We start from the raw sequence: 20,302 nt of genomic DNA, 5'->3' as shown, positions 1-20,302 counted from the left end.
GATTAAATGAAAATCAGAAGAAATCCATAGTGCTAAATTGGCAATGTAAATTTTGTTAATGAAATGAAATTAATGTAAAGAAATAGATAATAGTACAAAATGCTTTTCCAATAATCTTTGTTTAAATTTCAATAATAAAGAGAAAATCTGTATTTACTGGAAAAGAAGGAGTAACACGCAGTGTCAATCAATACAAACAGCGAAACAGAGAAAACATTTCACACAATTTCAAATTTCAAACAAAACTTGTCAACGGTTGTTCTGTTCATACTAGCCTACCCAGATCATTTAGAGTATGAAACTTCCTAATATTACACAATCCACTGGTTTATATATGCAAAATTTTTATTTTTTTAAAACTTATTTTATTAGGGCATAACTTTGTATGTGCAAAAACAAAATAATCTGCGAAAATAAAAATATTTGAAGCCTAATTCTTCTGTAACTGTTACATATTTACTGTCTGTTTACTTGAAATTTCAGACAAAATGTATCAGGTAAATAAAAATAATACAAATCTTTAATTTGGGAAGTGTTTCAAATTTTGGACAGACAGGACAGAAAAAAAGAAAAAGGATTTCAAATAAAACTGTGACATAAATCTATTCTCATTCATTTTCGTTGGTCTTTAACTTGAAAAATAAATAAAACCAGAATCAATTATTTTTATTTCTTGCTTGGTCTTTTTTCTTTATATACTTATATCTATATTTATATTTTGTTATTGCAGTTCCTTGGCTGGATGTATAAACTACTAACATTCAGGATGGTTAAATGTTTTAATGTATGCCACTTTGAAAGTAATGGAAATGATAAGACAGATATTAAACACACTAGCTTACAAAAAAGATATGCTACACCACCTGGACTCCTTATTTTGATTGGTTGTCTGAATTCTTACTTCAAAATAATGCTTTCTTAGCAACAAATACTTAATTCAGACTTTTTATTTTACCCTCCCGAGGATTAATTACCCAAATTCACCTAATTTCTGGCATAAAAGTAAAGATTTAAAGTCCAAAATTTCAGACACCAAAAGTTGAAATTTGTTAGTATATAGATTATTTTTTTATACTTTACCTATTGTATGTCAACATGAGATGCATAGTAGAGTTGAGATATATTCATTTTAAGAAGACAAAAATACACCTTGAAAGGGCAGGTTCATATGTTTATTAAATTTGAATGAAAAAAACGAAATTTCACAGACAAAAAAGTATAAATATTAAGATTACAATATTTCAGTACTGAGCTAAATAAACTTATTGATGTCATGAGTTGCAAGCATTTCCTGTCAACTGTTAAATCAGTTTTCTGAGTCTTGTCTGAATATTTAGCTATTAACCAGAGATTTTTAAATCATGAGCCCTCACTGTGTATCATCGTACAGCGGATATAGGTACTAATCAAAGCGGGCATGATCGATTTTGTACTGACACGGTAACGAAAATCTTTGTTTTGTTTTATCAACATTTAGTGTACATTTCTCAACATCTGAAATTCCTGCTCAAAAATAATTTTCTCATCGATTTTTTCCTATTTATAAGACAACTTTTATATTCTAATAAGAACAATTAACTTGTAAATGTGCAAATAGTTGTGAATGTCAACACCAACTTTCAATTTTCGATACAATTGTCGAGACATTTACATGTTTTACCTGAAAGAAAGCTAATACAGGGCAAAAGTAATAGTAACCAATCATAAACCTACCTGTGATTACTCATTCCTTGAAACTTTTTGGGTGATAAAAGAGTATGAAAATTTTGTTTTTATGTAAGGTGTACAGCAACTTAACTATGCACCGTACAGAAGGATTTATTTGGTCAGCGTACACAACGCTTTTTTTCGTAATAAAATAAAGAAAAAAACATATGCATGAAATATTTCAATGCCAATATATTGATACAACTATACTTATTACACACGCACAGTGGCCTTCTATCAGAAAAAGAGTTGCAATGAATATAGAATTATATCGGATGAGAGGAGTGCCAACTTCTTTGACAAGTATTTGCACATGTTTTTAGTAATCGTTCTTGTTTTGGGAAAATACTGAGACATCTCTAATCATCAACTTACGACCAAATCACCAAATCATTTCTTAAAAGAACAATTATGTTAAGACTGAGGTACACATTGATATTATGTGAACAAAACAAAGATTTTTGTTACCGTGTGAGGTCAAAACCGATCATGCCTGCTTGGTTAGTACCTATATCCGCTGTACTGATGATACATGGTGGCCCTCTCTACATCTACATAATACTTCTTAACTTCAATATGTTGAAGATTACAAGAAGCAGTGGCGGATCCAGAAATTTTCATAAGTGGGGGCCCACTGACTGACCTAAGAGGGGGCCCAATCCAGTCACGCTTCAGTGATTCCCTATATAAGCAACCAAATTTTTTTCCCAAAAAGGGGGGGCCCGGGCCCCCCCCCCTAAATCCGCCTATGATAGAAAAAAAACAACAGCAGAAGGTCACCAACAGGTCTTCAATGTAGCGAGAAATTCCCTAAACATATTTACAATAATTGCAAAAACATTTATTTTTATTTTTTTGTATATAGATAAAAACATGATTTGATTTAGCAATACATATGTGGTTTTGCACCAGACTTTAAAGCTTCTAAGTCTGGGCTACAGGCTACTTGGTATGGTAGGGAATTCTTCAACCTTATTGTTCTTATTGGCCTTTGTATTATATGTCTCTGGACTTTTTAGGGCTCTAAATTGTTGCTTTAATACAGTTTTTAGAAATTTGAAACATGTCATCACATTTAACTGCTTATTCCGGAGAATAAAGAAAATCAATACATATCAAGCTTATTTCAGGAAGTTCATTTTACCTTCACTAGATACACACATCTCTGCATCAATTTAGAAACCGGAAACTTATTTTATAAGCACCTGACCAAAGATGGAAAATGGACTTTTCCGGTTTAACGAATTCACATTTCTTGGACAGGCACTTTTTTGGAATGGAGTCAAAACCTTAGATAAATATAAAAAAAATCAGGGGCGGATACAGTATTTTGGGTTAGGGGGCGCAAATTGATTTTTTTGCCGAACGGAGCGATGCGATTTTTTTTAGGTAAAATTATCGGAATATTCTTTATTATTTAAGCTGAGGACAACCCATGCTTAAAGATCATTATTTAACATAGGCGGATATAGGGGGGGGGGGGGCTAGGGGGCCCGGGCCCCCCTTTCGTGGGAAAAAATTTGTTGGTTATATAGGGAATCATTGAAGCATGACTGGAGCGCCCCCCCCCCCCCCCCCCGTTTTAGGCCAGTCAGCGGCCCCCACCCCTTAGGAAAAGTTCTGGATCCGCCACTGATTAAAGCCAATCTTTACGCGGCCTCACACTGCCTAGTCCCTATTGGATCTGCATTTGAAGTAATTTTACTTGGTAATAAATCACTGCAAACTCCTGGTGGCTTACATAAGTGTTATAGTGTTCGATTTTTATCCGAATAAACGATTCAATTATGAAATCAAAACTGCCACACTGTGAAAGCAAAAGTGTTTCAGTGTGCAAACCCAAAGACATGCATTGGTATATAGTATATATCTCTTTGGCAAAATGTTTGTTTTGCAACATTTTCAAGACTGATTTTCATAATCTCAAAGTTCTTATGCCATCTTATCGTTTGTGTTTGCTTTGCAAACTAGATCTCACATGTTTGATGAGATAACAGTATAAGCAAATTAATGCAAAGAAATGTTAAACATGCTAATCGATTGCTATGCAAAAACCACGTCTAAATAAGAAAAAAAACTGAACGTGCAACATAATTTCCAGAATTATATATGTTGCCAGCAAGCTGAGGATTTTATAGCAGGGACATACGTATAAATCACCAAAATTGGTCTAATCAATCATAAAATTCATATGTTGCAACAAGTGCACCTTAAGAGGTTATGGAAATAATTTATACATTGAAAATTACACACAAATTTGCATATTATTTCTCAGGATTGAGCAGTAAAGTAATAGACAGAATAATAAAATTCAAATAAATACGTTTAAAAATCCCCATGTATCTTCTCGTGGTATGGAAATATTTTTTGATATTCAGGTATTGATATTTATAATGTATATAAAAACTAAGCGTAAAGTCATGTTCACGATGACGTCAGGTTATAATGGAAAAAAAACACCAAAACGTGTGCAAGAAATAAATTGTGAAATCTTACAATTCTTCAGTGCAGCATATACACATAATGTGATGTTGCTTGCTTGTCAAAAAGACAACTTTACCTATAAAAAAAAACACGAAAGGACACGAATATTAACAACTATACAGTTCACCGTGGTAAGTTATAAAAGATCCCAAGAACAACAAAATGTGATACAATTTTAAAGAGAAAAACAAGGCCCGATTTTATTTGAAAACATTTAAAAAAAAACAGTAATTATTATGACAAACAGCAACATAAAGGTGAGAAAACACAAGCAACCGAACTTTAACTCAAAGCTAGTTCCAATCCCAATTTCAACTAATAAAAACCCATGTTCGTTTTAAAAAACATTTGATTGATAAAATTGAAATGACTAGTTCTATGTATACTCTCAAAGATTATTTCAGTAAATGAAATAGAACAACTCAAATAAATGTACTTTTGGTTTTCAGTTACTGCACTTCTCATTTCAGTAAGAAGTGCAAAGAAGAAATGTAAATAAGTGCAAACTCATCAACACCTCGAAAATAAATTCGACAATTGAAAAATCCTCATGTCATTCATCAAACTTTATAAAATTATTAGGACAAATATGATAATTTGGGATGTATCATGTTGAAAGAATTTCAAATTTATTGTCTTTTTTGAGAAATTGATGGAAATGAGATAAAACATAATCATTCAAATACAGAAAATCTGACACGTTGATTGATCATTTTAATGCATCTATCGACCAATCAAAACAAACTGAAAATTTTGGTTAAAGCATAGCTATTGACAATTTAAATGTACTACAGAAAATGCATTTCCTGCATAGTGAAACATGCACGTTGTGTGAAATAAAGACTACGAATGGGAAATTTGTTCTCCATTACCAGTTACCCATGACTGACTTAGTTCCATTAATGGCATTTTTTTTTTACATTGGTTGTATATATGTATAGGGGGAGGGTTGAGCTCTCAAACAACATGTTCCACCCGCCGCAAGTTTGCGCCTATCCCGCCAAGTCAGGACCCTCTTGCTTTTGACAGTCTTGTATGATTTTTAATTTTAGATAGTTATATATTTTGGAGTTAAGTGTGACGTCCATTTTCACTGAACTAGTGCACATTTTTGTTAAGGGGCCCGTAGAAGCCTGCCTCCGGGTGTGGGATTTTCTCTCTGTGTTGAATACCCCGTGGTGGTCTTTGGTCGGATTATTGTCTCTTTGAAACATTCCCCATTTTCATTCTCAATTTTATTAGGACCGAAAGAGAACAAAGATCAGCATATGTCTAGTTACTTTATTCGTTTTAAGTGCAAATGTAACGAACTGTTGTCAAGCAGATTTGAAAAAAGATATTTGTAAAAGAAAAAGATTCTATTTCCATTTATAAAATTAGTGCTCAAATGATAAGTGATGTTCTAGTATGCAGTTACATTGTATTCACAGTCGGTTTAAAAGTACAAGTTCAATAGAATTGCAAAATTAGGCCGCAGTGAAAAGTGCTCCTGAAAAACATGACCTTTTGCAATGGCAAGATACAGGCATGATGCAGGTATCGACAGATTGTAGGGAGAGCCATGCATATGCATATATGCATATAAAAATAATAGATATAAGAAGATGTGGTATGAGTGCCAATGCATGAGACAACTCTCCATCCAAGTCACAATTTATAAAAGTAAACCAATAAAGGTCAGAGTACGGTCTCCAACACGGAGCCTTGGCTCACACCGAACAGCTATATAGGGCCCCAAAAATGACTGGTGTAATACCATTATTTGCTCAAAGTAATAAAATAATTGAATTGAATTGAGTAACTTGTGGTAAAGAAATCCCAGCCTTAATCATTTACCAGTAATATATAGAAATCGAAAACGTCACCACAGTATGGGAACGAATTGTGGTAAATAAACACCGTTAATATAGGGTACCAAAGGAACATGACCGTCCAAAAAAGGAAAAATAACAATAGGAAACGTTCCTTTTGTCGTACACTATAGTGTAGAGTTTCCCGTTTAAAACTAAAATATCAAAATCTAGGAAAGAACAGTTCTTATCGTTTATATTCTATTTATTTAAAGATAAGTTCCTTTGTGTAAATTTCGACAGTAAATTTAAGAAATCTTGATTATTTAACGAAAACATATCATCAAGGTAACGAACAGTGTCGTTGAAATTATTAATCAAATGCAATTTTGACGGGTCTTTACTGAGATTGGCCATAAACTGTGATTAATAACAGTACTCTGTATTCAAAGGTGCGCAACTGGTGACCATAGGAATACCCACAACCTGTCGATAAAAACACCCATGCTCACTTCCACGACGTTAAATGTGGTTTGTCAATTGACCAATGCTACTGTTTGAGTCATGGGATTTTGGCAAAATATAATTTAATGAAGTAAAAACAATTGTCTGCGTTTCCTATCAGGTCCTTTCAGTTGATGCCGTCCACCAGTATACCTTTTCTAAAATAGAGGGCTTTCACGTTGTTATATGAAAACATAATGAAGACCTTTTTCGGAATTAGGGGGGGGGGGCTTCGCTTTGAATTGTGAAAACATAAATACGCAAGCAGTGATATCCAATCGGAATTGGTGCATTTATTACAAAGGTCTGTTTTGGAAGAGTATTACAGTAATTGTAAAATAAAGACGCATTGAGAAATATTTTCGGGGTCCGTAACGATGCCTTGTTGCAAGGCGACATTTCGGGTCGTTCTCAAACGACGCTCTCATTCTCTTCATAAGTTTTCCCTCCTGCATCCCAGTCCAGTCAAATTTTTTTTGGCAATGACAAGCCTTTTGATTTATGCTAAATGTGTTTTCACAACAGGTGTGAAATACTCGCCACTGGACGCCAAGTAAACACTAGAATTACGAATTATTAAACATTATTATACATTATAGTGACAGTATTTATACTAGAATTTGAAACGTTTATTATATAATATGCATTGCTTTATATTAAAACACTTTTATAGCTCAATCAATTTATTTATAATATAAAATCTAAATGAATAATTCAATTGTTTCTTTATAGTTTGATTAGAATAATACAATGATTTCACGAAACCAAAAAATAAACATACAAATATTGATAGCATTACATACAACAAGTTACTGTAGTATGCACTGATCACGTACACAAATACTCAATCTAAAGAGGTATTATTTACAGAGCATGAAACTTAAACTACGAGGAAATCTTACCTTTAATGACCAGAAAAACACGAAAATTTGACGGTTTAATCCACTTATCTCAGGTAAAAGGTTTAAGAAAAAGTGGCACATTTTAATAGACACATCTTTGAAGAGATAAGACTGCTAAAGAAAGTTATTTCACCTGTACAGGTATTCCAAATGTTCATTGAATATACTATTTTACATAACAAAGCCACATCCTATGTTTGGATACATTATACTGCACATTTATTTGAGAAGGAATCATTTGTGAATAATATAAAATTTTGACATTAATAATGGCTGATTTGAATGAATAAGGAAACTTTCATTTAGAGTTACCGAACTTACTTGTCGATTTGATCAAATATAAAACAAATGATATCTTTTACCTATATTTCTAATCAGGACCTATATGCACCTGAAATTTTACAAAGTAACCTCCTGGTACCTATCGAAAATTCAAATAGAATACGATGACAATAAGAAATAAGTAATGTATCTTACAAAAGGTAGTTTCGAAATATACCTGTTTGAACTGATTAGTTAGGTGCATGGTCGTTGACGTCTAACGTCTAGTGGCAACGTACACTATAGAAAATATTCGAGGGATGCTTGTCCTTTGAGATTTGTTGTGTTTAGCCATGAGAAAGATTAGTGTTCCACACATTTGATGTTACTGTTTCGTGTGAAAGAGCAGATGGGGTTTGTCAACTTTGGACACTTGAGGCTTAGACCCCCTTTTTTTATTCAAAATATAAACTGCCACAAGGAATCCAAGATTGTGTTGAAAATAAAAGTAAAGGGGCGACGGATATAAACTGCTAACAAGAATGTAAGAGAGAGTGTTGAAAATATAGAAGAGGGGCGGGCGGCAGATATAAACTGCTACCAGGAATGCAAAATTATGTTGAAAATAAAATTTGGGGCGGCAGATATAAACTGCTTACACGAATGTAAGATGTGTAAAAACAAATTAGAATAGAGGGTGAGGGCAAATACAAACACTGCTGCCAAGAATGTAAGATTGTGTAAAAACATAAGAGCAGAGGTGGCGGCAGATATAAACTGCTATCAAAAAAGTAATATTGTGTGGGAAATAAAAGAAGCAAGCGGCAGCGACATTAATATAAACTTCTACCATAATAGAATAATTTTTTTTTACAAGAGCACGAAAAATAAATGAAATAATAGACAAAAATGAAGATGTGAAGTCGAAAATACCGGCAGTGTAGCCAGTGACTTTCTATACTAATATACTAATATTAGTATAGACAGTCCCTGGTGTAGAACATCAAATGACAAAAAGAGACATGCCCATGCGACTGTGATTTTCTCTGAGGGATCAAACTCCGACAGTTGAGGAAACTTTATAATTCTATTGTTAAAGGCTTACTTGGACTATTATTTAAAAATTTGTACCAAAATTCGTTATTGGAACTCTTATCAAATGCTATGTATTGCATGCAGTATACATGTATATAAATTCCCATATTATTACCAATCTTTCCAATTTTACATCGAGTGACATGCATTATAAATAAACATGTATCTGGAAGATATTTGATACATAACTGAATTTTCCGATAGATATTTGGTATTATTTGAAGATGTCCTTATTCGTTTTATATATACTAAAAATTCGACAAAATCTTTTAAACTTGCAACTTTGTGTCATTTTTACGTATCTAAGATTGGTTGCATCCTTGAATTATTATAGGATTTCATAATTTATAAAGTTACACATTTTGAGTTCAAATTTGGTGGTACCTCTGGATAAGAAAGTACCGGTAACATGGATATTAACACATATTTCACAATTTCAAGTTGAAAATGTTAAATTGAAAACTGATTATTTCGATATTTTTTTTTATCATAGAACAAACGGACACTGCATGTCTATAAAGTTATTCAGATAACATTTGAAAAGTCTTCGGCTTTGCTCAGGTTGGACCAAAACGTGAAAATTTTGAGAACACATTATAAAGATATTCTGAAAAGGGGGCACCGTTTGTTTAATTCTTCGATGTTTTGAAATAGTATGCTTCGAATCATGTTCATTTAGTTTGACACATACTATATAATTCCTTCACAAAGAGTATGTATTATAACAATTATTTTGCTTAATGTCTATTTCTATTACAGGCGAAATTAAACGAGCTTTTTGAAGAAAGAAATGAATTGTGAAAATCTGCGATATCTAGTTAAAATTTCAATATACGGAGAAGTGGAATAAAAGATAGTTGTGAATGGTTTGCTAGTGATCTTGTAGAAAAGATATAAAAAAAATATTAGATCAAAGTTAGAAAATATCAAACTTATTTGTTCTCGGCATGCAACCAGACTTAAGATTTGGGTAGGTATAGGGTGCCCGCCCCTCTAATGGAGCTTCCGACAAAACCTTTCCCTTCCGATGTTTCAAAGCCTCAAATAGCAAAGCTGATATTTTTCTGACATTGTCCTGAAATGAATAACAATCAATCATCCGTTTTTTCAACCGGTCCGCAAAAAAAAAAACCTAAAAAAAACCAAACCAAACCAAACATGCACTTATCAAACTTTTTAAAACTTGAATTGTACATTTAACAACAGCATTAGAGACCACGTGAACATTTAAACTAATACGATATTCCTTTGCTATAGTTTCTAAAGTCCAATATAGTAATGAACTTCTCATAGTACCAATATTCTCGCCTGGTATCCTGCTTCCAATGTGAGCTAACGGCACTTTTTTCAAACGACTGTGTTTTTGTTCTTTTTCAGGTCCGTGTTTAATAAACCATGTCTATTTCTATGAAAGCATACAACGAATGAATTTTAAAATATCTTAATATTTTTAAATCTTCTGCTTTCAAATTTTTAGAGTTGAACGCTTCTAGTGGTGTAATTCCAGAGAAGTAAAAAACAAATCACTGACATAATACTTTAATTTTTCTGTCTGTATACCTTGGTGGTTGTTTCATTTTCTTCTATTTTCTATAATATTTTTTTGGGGTTAAATTAACGACAACTGTTATCTTTGTTTCATTCTGTTTATTAAGATAGCTTTACAAGGGAGTGACTGAATCATCATTTAATTACAAAATCTTTAAATCCAGATCGCATATGTATAATATATTATTTTTAGGCAATACATGTTAGAATAAAATCAATAATAATTAAAAAAAAAAATGTTTAACGATCAAAAATGAAAATGAATTTAAAAAAAACTCTTGAAATTCATTTTTTCTACACAAAATTCACATTCTAATTCATTTAAGCATGCAAACTAGAAAGGGAAGAAAAAGAGGACAGTTCAAATCCGTCCAAGAACGTTATGCAACTCCGTTGCGGAAGGACAAAACAATACACAGAAAACCATATATATAGTATATATAGATTTAAAACAAATCCCATTCAATTCCCTGGAGTAAAGTAATGTGTTGAGATGGCTCAGATGAGACATAGATGTAATACATCTATGGATGAGATAAGTAGTTTTTGTTCTCCTTGTGGTACCACTCATGCAACACGCCAGCAGATGTCACAACGGATACAACCTATACCTTCTTAACCAACTAAAGAGTTCAATTTCTTGTAGTGTTTCTATATATGTTTTTAAGAAAGTAAGGGTAGGAAGGAACCCCCCCTCCCCAATTGGATGTCACCAATATAACAGCTAAAACCTTCTCGAAGTATTCGTTTTGATGAGATATAAAACATAATTTCTCCAACTGTCAAAATTATTCTGAAAACAAGCAGGGTTTTTCATATGCCTCTAAAATAACATTTTTCCAAATGGCCATGCACTTCGCCATTTCATTTAGCTTTATTAAAGTTTATATGGTTTATAATAAATGCTTTGTCAATAACTTATAGAAACTGCAGATTAAATACATAAAAAAACAGTGAACCACAATCTTTGTAGTAAAATGTACAAAATGCCAACACATAGAAATTAGAATACTAGGAATTAAATTGAGGCTGAAACTTTTACATGTAAAATACGGTTCGTTTGTTTTTAATGTTAATGTAAGGCGGTTCAACCCCCAAAAATTGTTATATCTAATATATACGTTGTATTTGTCTCATTAAAAATAAATTTGACTTAAAGATGAATGATATTACACATACAGGACACATGAATAATTAGGGAGGATATCTTTGTGGGATTATTGTTTAATCTTTGAGGTTAAATTGGAATTTGTTTTATTTACATTTTTTAAACGAGAAAATTTCTTTTAACATGCATCTGTCACAAAACGATGCATAGTTCACCAACACCACTGAAAGGCATTAATGTATGTAATGAAGAATGTGTTTAATTCATTAATCATTAAGTTACATATCAGATTTTTGTATATTATTTAGAAATTAATAAAAAATAAAATCTGAAATCAGTGCTTGATCCTGATTTTTTTTTAAACAAATCGGTACTGCCATTTTGTCAATCAATAAAAGCAAATAAATGAACAGTTTTATTTTCTACTAAAATGCTTTTGATACTCATGAAATAAATACATAAAATCTCAGTTAAAAATTGAAGTGTCCGTATAATTCTATATCAAATGGAGAAAAGTTAGGTTAAAACCAAGATAACGTGACTATATAGGTTAAAACTTAAGTCAGTTGTAAAAGATATATTCCAGTTTTTAGGATAGAAGTAAGGGGTATTTTATAGTAATTTATGTAATTTTGTAATTCAATTCGAATAAAAACACATAAACGAAATATTTGATTTCTGTTTGCACATATATGCTTCGTCTTAAGTTCAGTAAAAGGTTGTTTGATATTTCTTTTTCTTTCAAATTAACACTTTTATTTTTTGTTCTTTTCGGAATTACAATCGTTTTAAATAACTGGGGGAAAAAATTGACGACAATGTAACTAATGTCTTTGCGATTATTAATTAGTTAAGGTTAAAAATTTATTGTACTTTCAGTTTTATTAAGACAGTTTTCTATGTAACGGTGCATGAAAGTCTCCTTATTTTTATTCGTAAAAATATAATTTACTATCGGAGTTTGATTTTTCAATTTTCTAGAGTAAAATTACGCTGGGCTTAACATACATAAAATATATTAATGTATAATTGATATTCTAATTGTCCAGTTGCGTATATGTGAAACTTGAAAATCAAATTTGAATTTAGCCATAAATGTTGATAGCATATGAAATTTGAATTGGATATTTTCTGACGTTGATGATTTAATTTACAACTGTATTCGCTAATTAATACTTTTTATCGAACATGAATGCAATTATGCAGGTTTCGTACACTATGTTTATTTTTATTTTTATTTTCATTTTTTCATTATTTGTATTGCTTTCTCATAAAATATTCAAAAACACATATTTGATATTTTCTCTTAATATAAATGATATATTTTTTTTTATCGCTAAGCTTACCTGAAATCAAGAAGGGATGCCCCCATGCCAAAGGCTTGACCCTGAAGAGGCTGGCGTACCAAATCCCATTGAAAAAATGATTGTTCATTCATGGTGAAAATTTTCCGTTCAACCGTGCATACTACAAGAAAACAGGTAGCATTTTGTAACACACGGTATAAAGTAAACCCATCGATGAAAAAAGAGTAATAAACTACTTATTAAAACAGTTCTAATGTTTTACAAGTTTCCTTAGTCATGCGCACTGTCAAGGTTTTGGTCGACTTTCCGTCATTGTCTAAGACAAGTCTTGCAAAAGTAGAAGTATTTTGATTAACATTGATTGATTGAACAATTCTAATTGGGCAAAGCAAATCCAAAACAGCCAGTAGAAAATTTCTGCAAATTATCAAGAACTGATAATTTATACAAACTAATGCATTGATATTTTGTATACATTTATTATTACTGCATTAACAAAAAAAACAGAATTATGTATATATTTCAGCATGATAAGTGAAATTTTAAAATATCCACTGACGCATTTGAAGTCAAACAATAGCCAAATATAGGAATTCAATGCACTTCAAAACTTTTAAATTAAATTACTACGCTAAACCGAGCATGATGCGATTTTTAGTTTCATAATTTATGTATGTTCAATATATAAAGATAATTCAATCAAAGATAGCCTAATGCGCATTTTCAGACCGAGCGATTTACGTAAAACACTTTGTAGGGTTTCTTTTCTGTTTGTTATGTAATATTGTCAGTAGGTTTTCTTATGCTAAATAACTTATTAATTTAAATGGAGGATAGAAATAAGAAAATAAATCTCCTGAACTAATATCGCAACTCCGCTAACATTTTATTATAATTTTATTTGAATATCCATATAAATGAAAAACTGAATCTTGTATAAATCGTATTACTTAAACTTTCATCAATTAAAATACATTCAAATGTCATTTCAACAGTTTGGAAGGAATCAAGTACAAAGATTTAAAAGTGAGTTTTTGTTATAACTTTGAATAAAATTAATATACTCCTTTGAAAAAATTTGAATGTAAGACCCCTCTGCGTTGTGTTTATCTAAATTTGTTGCCGTCACAGCAGTGAGAGTTGTTTTAAATACGAAATTATATATAATAAGAGAATTTCCGGAAGCCGAAGGAGATTTAGAATTTAACACGAATGATATAATTCATTCCAATCAGTTTAATCTGAGAACAACTTATTCATAAAATTGAGAATGGAAATGGGGAATGTCCCAAAGAGACAACAACCCGACCATAGAAAAAAAAAACAACAGCAGAAGGTCACCAACAGGTCTTCAATATAGCGAAAAATTCCCGCACCCGGAGGCGTCCTTCAGCTGGCCCCTAAACAAATATATACTAGTTCAGTGATAATGAACGCCACACTAATCATAGCTACATAGAAAAGTACTTTTTAATTTTAAATCCTATTCCATTGAAAGTTGTCTGTGGCAGCTCAAAATGAATCAACGCGGACACAAATTTGGGCCACGTCAAAATTATTTACCCCATTATCGTGTATAGTTTAGTCGTTTTATGTTTGGAGATTCGTAAATGCACGATATGTGGAATTTCTATGAAATTTCCATCTGTATTACACTTTCATCATATTGGTTCTAGATTTTATTACACATGGGGACATTTAAAAAAGTCTTGCAATTGTGGTCAGAATTGACGAAAACGCGGTAGTTTCATGCAATTTTCTTGGTACTACTATTACAACAGTCTCAGATCATAACGCAGTAGTTTCATCTGAGATTCTTGGTACTAGTATTACAATAGTTTCAGTTCATAACGCGGTAGTTTCATGTGAAGTTCTTGGTACTACTATTACAGTAGTCCCAGATCATAACGCGATAGTTTCATGTGAGGTTATTGGTACAACTATTACAATAGTCTCAAACTATAACGCGATAGTTTCATGTGATTTTCTTGATACCACTATTACAGAAGTCTCAGATCATAACGCGGTAGTTTTGTGTGAGGTATTTGGTACTTCTATTACAGTAGTCTCAGATCATAACGCAGTAGTTTCATGTGAGGTTCTTCGTACTTCAGTAGTCTTAGATCATAACGCGGTAGTTTCATGTGAAGTTCTTGTTACTACTATTACAGTTGTCTCTTCATGTGAGGTTCTTCAGTGGTACTACTATTACAGTAGTCTTAGATCATAACGCGGGAATTTATGTGACGTTTTTGGTACTAACTATTACGTGGGGGGATAAGGGGGGATACATTTTTTTGTTAACCTGTTTTGGCCTTTTTCAAGGTGTTGTTAACTGTTATCTAAAATAAATTTAGACTGTTAATTGTTTTCAACCTACTGTGTTAACTGTTATCAGTATTTCTGCATTTGTAGTTGACTGTTTTTTTCCAAAATCGAGGTGTTGTTAACATGCTATTGTCCCCCTCTATATTACAGTTGGCTCAGATCATAACGCGGTAGTTTCATGTGAGGTTTTGATTCTACTATTACAGTAGTCGCAGTTTATAACGCAAAGTTTCATGTGAGGTGTTTGGTACTCACTATTACAGTTTTTTCTGATCATTACACGGTAGTTTCATCTTAGGTGTTTGGTTCTCACTATTACAGTTTTCTCAGATCATAACACGGTAGTTTCATGTTAGGTGTTTGGTACTCACTATTACAGTTTTCTCTTATCATAACATGGTCGTTTCATGAGACGTTCTTTGTACTACTGCCAAAGTTGTTATAGATCATAACACGATAGTTTCATTTGAGGTGCTTGGTATTACTATGACAGTTGTCTCAGATCATGATGCGGTAGTTCCATGTAAGGTTTTTGATTCTACTATTACAGTAGTCTAAATTCAGAACGCAGTAGTTTCATATGAGGTTTTTGGTACTACTATAACAGTAGTCTTAGATCACAACGCGGTAGTTTCATGTGAGATGATGGGTACTAGTATTATAGTAGTCTCACGTCATAACGCATAAGTTTCATGTGAGGTTTTTGGTACTACCATTACAGTAGTCTCAGATCATAATGCGGTAGTTTCATGTGAAATTATTGGTACTAATATTACAGTAGTCTAAGATCATAACGGAATAGTTTCATACGAGGTGGCTGGTACTACTATTACTGCAGTCTCCGATAACGCGGTATTTTCATGTGAGGTTTTTGGTACTACTATTACAGTAGTCTCAGATCATAATGCGGCATTTTCATGTGAGGTGCTTAGTATTACTATTACAGTAGTCTCAGATCATAACGGGATAGTTCTATGTGAGGTGCTTGGTACTATTATTACAACAGTTTGAGATCATAACGTGGTAGTTTCATGTGAGGTGCCTGGTATTACTATCACAATAGTCTCACATCATAACGGGATAGTTTCGTTTGAGGTGCTTGGACTACTATTACAGTAGTCTCAGATAACGAGGTAGCTTCATGTGAAGTGCTTGGTATTACTATGACAGTTATTTCAGATCATAACGTGGTAGTTTCATGTGAGGCGCTTGGTACTACTATTACAGTTGTCTCAGATCATAAGGCGGTAGTTTCTGTGAGGTGCTTAGTATTACTATGACAACAGTCTCAGATCATAGCGAGGTAGTTTCATGTGAGGTGTTTGGTACTACTAGTACAGCTGTCTCACATCACAACGTGATACTTTCATGTGATGTACTTGGTACTATTATAACAGCAGTCCAAGATCGTAACGTGGTAGTTTCATGTGAGGTGCTTTGTATTACTATTACAGTAGTCTCAGATCATAACGGGGTAGTTTCGTATGATTTGCTCAGTACTACTATTACAGTAGTCTCAGATAATGCGGTAGTTTCATGTGAGGTGCTAGGTATAACTATGAAAGTAATCTCAGATGATAACGTGGTAGTTTCATGTGAGGAGCTTGGCACTACTATTACAGTTGTCTCAGATCATAGGGCGATAGTTTTATCCGAGGTGCTTGGTATAATTATAACAGTAGTCTCAGATAACGCGGTAGTTTCGAGTGAGGTGCTTGGTATTACTATTACAGTAGTCTCAGATCATAACACAGTAGTTTCATGTGAGGTGCTTGGTACTACTATGCAGTAGTCTCACATCATAGCGGGATAGTTTCATATGAGGTTCTTGGTACTACTTTAACAGTAGTCTTAGATTATAATGCGGAAGTTTTCTGTGAGGTGTTTGGTACAACTACCAAAATAGTCTCAGGTCATAACGTCAGTTGCGGATCCAGAGGGGGGTTCCGGGGGTTGGAACCCCCCCCCTTTTTTTTGGCCGATCAATGCATTTGAATGGGGACATATAGTTGGAACCCCCCCTTTATCCTGGGTTGGGAACCCCCCTTTTTAAAATGGCTTGATCCGCCCCTGAACGTGGTAGTTTCATGTGAGGTGCTTGGTACTATTATTACAGCAGTCTAAGATCATAACGTGGTAGGTTTTTGAATCTATAAGCAGATTCTCAGTGATAACTTCACAGGTGTTGGTCGGTCAAGATAGAAGAGAAATCATAGGGTTTCCAGTACGGTTGGTAGATACAATGTTGAATATTAAAGGTAAAGCATTACAAGAGCATGTATCGATTACGTAGTTCTAAGTGCACCTTGAACAATGGAAGCTCTCCAATATTGTAGTCTAGAATAGAATTGAAGACAAATCTTCTTTTTTGTTGATCGTGCGTTGCTGATCATTCTTTTTCTGTTAACATTTCTTCTCTGTCTTCTATATATTTTGTCTAAGAAACAAAATAAGGGTAGACAAAAAACGTCATTCAAGAGCACTCACTCTTATATAGTCTACTACAGTCAGCGAACATTTGACCTATTTGTAGATTTTGTGTTGCCGAAAGTTTTGGCTTTCAATGTTTCTCTCTATCTATAATAGTTTTGAAATAAATATGCCAAAAACGAAAGAAAATTGTATCATTCGTCATATTTTGACAACTGCTTTCAGAAGTCGTCTGACATGCAGTTGAAAACTAAATAGAGAGGAAAACGGGATTGACGGGAGAGAATACAAAGGGCATACTCATAAACTGTTAACACAGAGATATGACTTGTCTGTTTGTAATTTTAATAATGTAAATGTTAAGATTAATATAGCTATACTTTTACATTTAATTTGCCAAGGTGAAAAAAGGGGATGGAAGGAAGGACATACAAATGGGACATGATCAAAACCGCACATGAAAGACAGACAGCACCAAGGTAAAATAAACTAATATACAACGAAAACTGGAAGGATAAGTAGTTCCTGCTCCACTACTGTACTCCTTATGTGCTCAGTGTAGGAACAGCAAGATATGCAAACATTTATTCTACCAGTTTTATATGTTTCAAGTGTAAACTAAGGAAGATGTATTTAAACTAAATCTTACCTATGACATTAAAATCAGACCAAAATATTCAGAAGAATGTGTCTGTGGTTTTACAATATTAAACAATAGTTCCATATATAAACAAGAGGCTGTCACAACGACAGCAAACCGGATTTATTAACATTTATTTGTGTCCTGGCAATATCACAAGAACCCTTACTGATGAATGGTGAAAGTGAAAATCGTCAATATCAAATTTGACCTCCATTTTGTCATCAGTATCAACATATTAAAAGGAGTAGGTCCAGTAAGACCCCTTTTTGGCCCCAAAATATAGCAGTTTTACAAAATTGTTAAAATGTAAGCTTTTAGTTATTTATTGGACAGTAGAATGCTTCTGCTAAATAAAAATGGGCTGTTTTTGACAATACAATGCACATATATCGGGTACTAGCACCATTAAGTCATGCTAAATTACTGAAATCTTCAAAATTCTTGCATTTTAGTTAAATTTTAGACAGTCTTCGTGTGAAACGAAAGTGGCCGCATTCGTGTTCATCCTTAATATTGAAATGTAAGTTGTATTTTATGATAATACATAACATATATGTTAAGAATTGCACATGAGGTGTACCCGCTACCGCTCTCCATGTCCAGGATACGAGCAGGACACGAATGTCATGCTCAAAACCGCAATTAATCCTGTAAGTTCAGGACTACAATCTTTAGATGCCAACATTCTTTTTGATGAGGGCGCACAGAGGTCGTTCATCACAGAAGACTTAGCCGCTAAATTACAGTTATCAATAATTGGCACAGAAAGTTTAAATTTATCCGGGTTCGGGGACAGTGCAGAAAGTACGAAAATTAGACACCCTCACATTTACTCTACGGAAGAAGAATTACGAGTTTACCGTACACCGGAACTTTAGATGGAAACATTGAAAATTCAAAAAACTTAACACACGCATCAGCTAATAAATTGTTACAGATTCAAAATCATATCATTGACAATTTCTGGACAAGGTGGAAACGTGAATACCTTACATCACTTAGAGAACAACATCGAACTAAAGGAGTGGACAAACAGAACATTAATATTGGAGAGGTAGTTCTAATACATGATGAAACTTCAAGAACAACTTGGAATGTAGGGATCATCGACAAATTGATTCAAGGACGAGATGGGTTTAGCAGATCAGCTATTTTACGGACTAAAAATGGTCAAACGTCTAGACCTATTAGCAAGTTATATCCTCTAGAACTAACATCTAATGAATACACAGGACCGTGTGATGAAATACTACCCGCCAGACGAGCGAAGACCGATGCAAAGGAAAAGATAAAGATGTGGACCAAATGAGACTATCGTTTAATTTCATGGACTGTTAACTATTCGTGCTTTATTACAGAAATAATTTTATTTTATTCGTGTTCATGATCAAAGACAGTTAAAGCTATTCAAAGTTTTCAGAGACAGTAATTCAAAGTTAAATTTTCATAATTTATTTTCATTTTATTGTAATTAAATTCATTTGCGGGCCCCCAGAATGTTAAGAATTGCACATGAGGTGTACCCGCTACCGCTCTCCATGTACACGACGTCACCGTTGTTGTGACGTTAGCTTTTCAGAGTTCAATACAAGTATCATTGCAAGCAGACGTTCTTATTTACTAAGCCTTAATTTGTGTCCGATACAACCACTCTACGATAATATATAAAGGTTGAGGATGAACACGGATGCGGCCACTTTCATTTTTGACAAAAATCATCTAAAAGTGACATTTTCCGACATATTTGGTAGATTTTTCATATTTGAGCTTGAATCGGGTTGTTTTTAATGACTTAATCAGTTAAAATCTTTCACATAAATTAATTGATTCAAATGAAATAGACACTTAAGTGTTTAAAAAGTGGTCAAAATCTTTCGTAAGATGAACCTGAAATTTGAGGCCAAAATCGGTCCTTACCGGACCCACTCCTTTGAAAAGCTTAGATTGAATGGTTCATAAATGCAACAACGTGAATGGAAACGCCATTTTACAATCTTTCAAGAACCATAACTCCTGAACGGTAAAAGTCAAAATCGTCATTAGGCAGCAACCATTTGATTTTCTGGGGGGGGGGGGGGGGGGGGGCTATGGTTTTTTTTTGGAAAAAAAAGTTTGTTTCCAGTTTTTGGAGAAAAAAATAATTTGTTTTTGATTCTGAGAAAAAAAAATTGTTTGTTTCACCCTCAGCTGCCACT

At 33.2% G+C, this 20,302-nt stretch overlaps 1 protein-coding gene across 3 annotated transcripts in view; it reads right to left on the bottom strand.

Moving 5' to 3' along the window:
* The window catches only part of LOC139517432 (protein trachealess-like), a 63,827-nt gene extending 50,631 nt beyond the window's left edge, over nt 1-13,196 (bottom strand). Inside the window, exon 1 of one of the 3 annotated variants that reach the window (XM_071308441.1) lies at nt 12,746-13,196. In XM_071308441.1, coding sequence (XP_071164542.1) covers nt 12,746-12,837 — 92 coding nt within the window. In that variant the 5' untranslated portion in view covers nt 12,838-13,196. Of the gene's footprint in view, nt 1-2,851; nt 2,924-7,387; nt 7,547-12,745 lie in introns of those variants that run through there. The other 2 variants (XM_071308443.1, XM_071308446.1) reach the window with 2 other exon arrangements.
* Nucleotides 13,197-20,302: the final 7,106 nt, after the last annotated feature.

This window comes from Mytilus edulis, chromosome 3 (genome assembly GCF_963676685.1).
Source record: "Mytilus edulis chromosome 3, xbMytEdul2.2, whole genome shotgun sequence".
Classification (NCBI taxonomy): Eukaryota; Metazoa; Mollusca; class Bivalvia; order Mytilida; family Mytilidae; genus Mytilus; species Mytilus edulis.
This window is presented reverse-complemented; position numbering and strand designations above follow the sequence as displayed.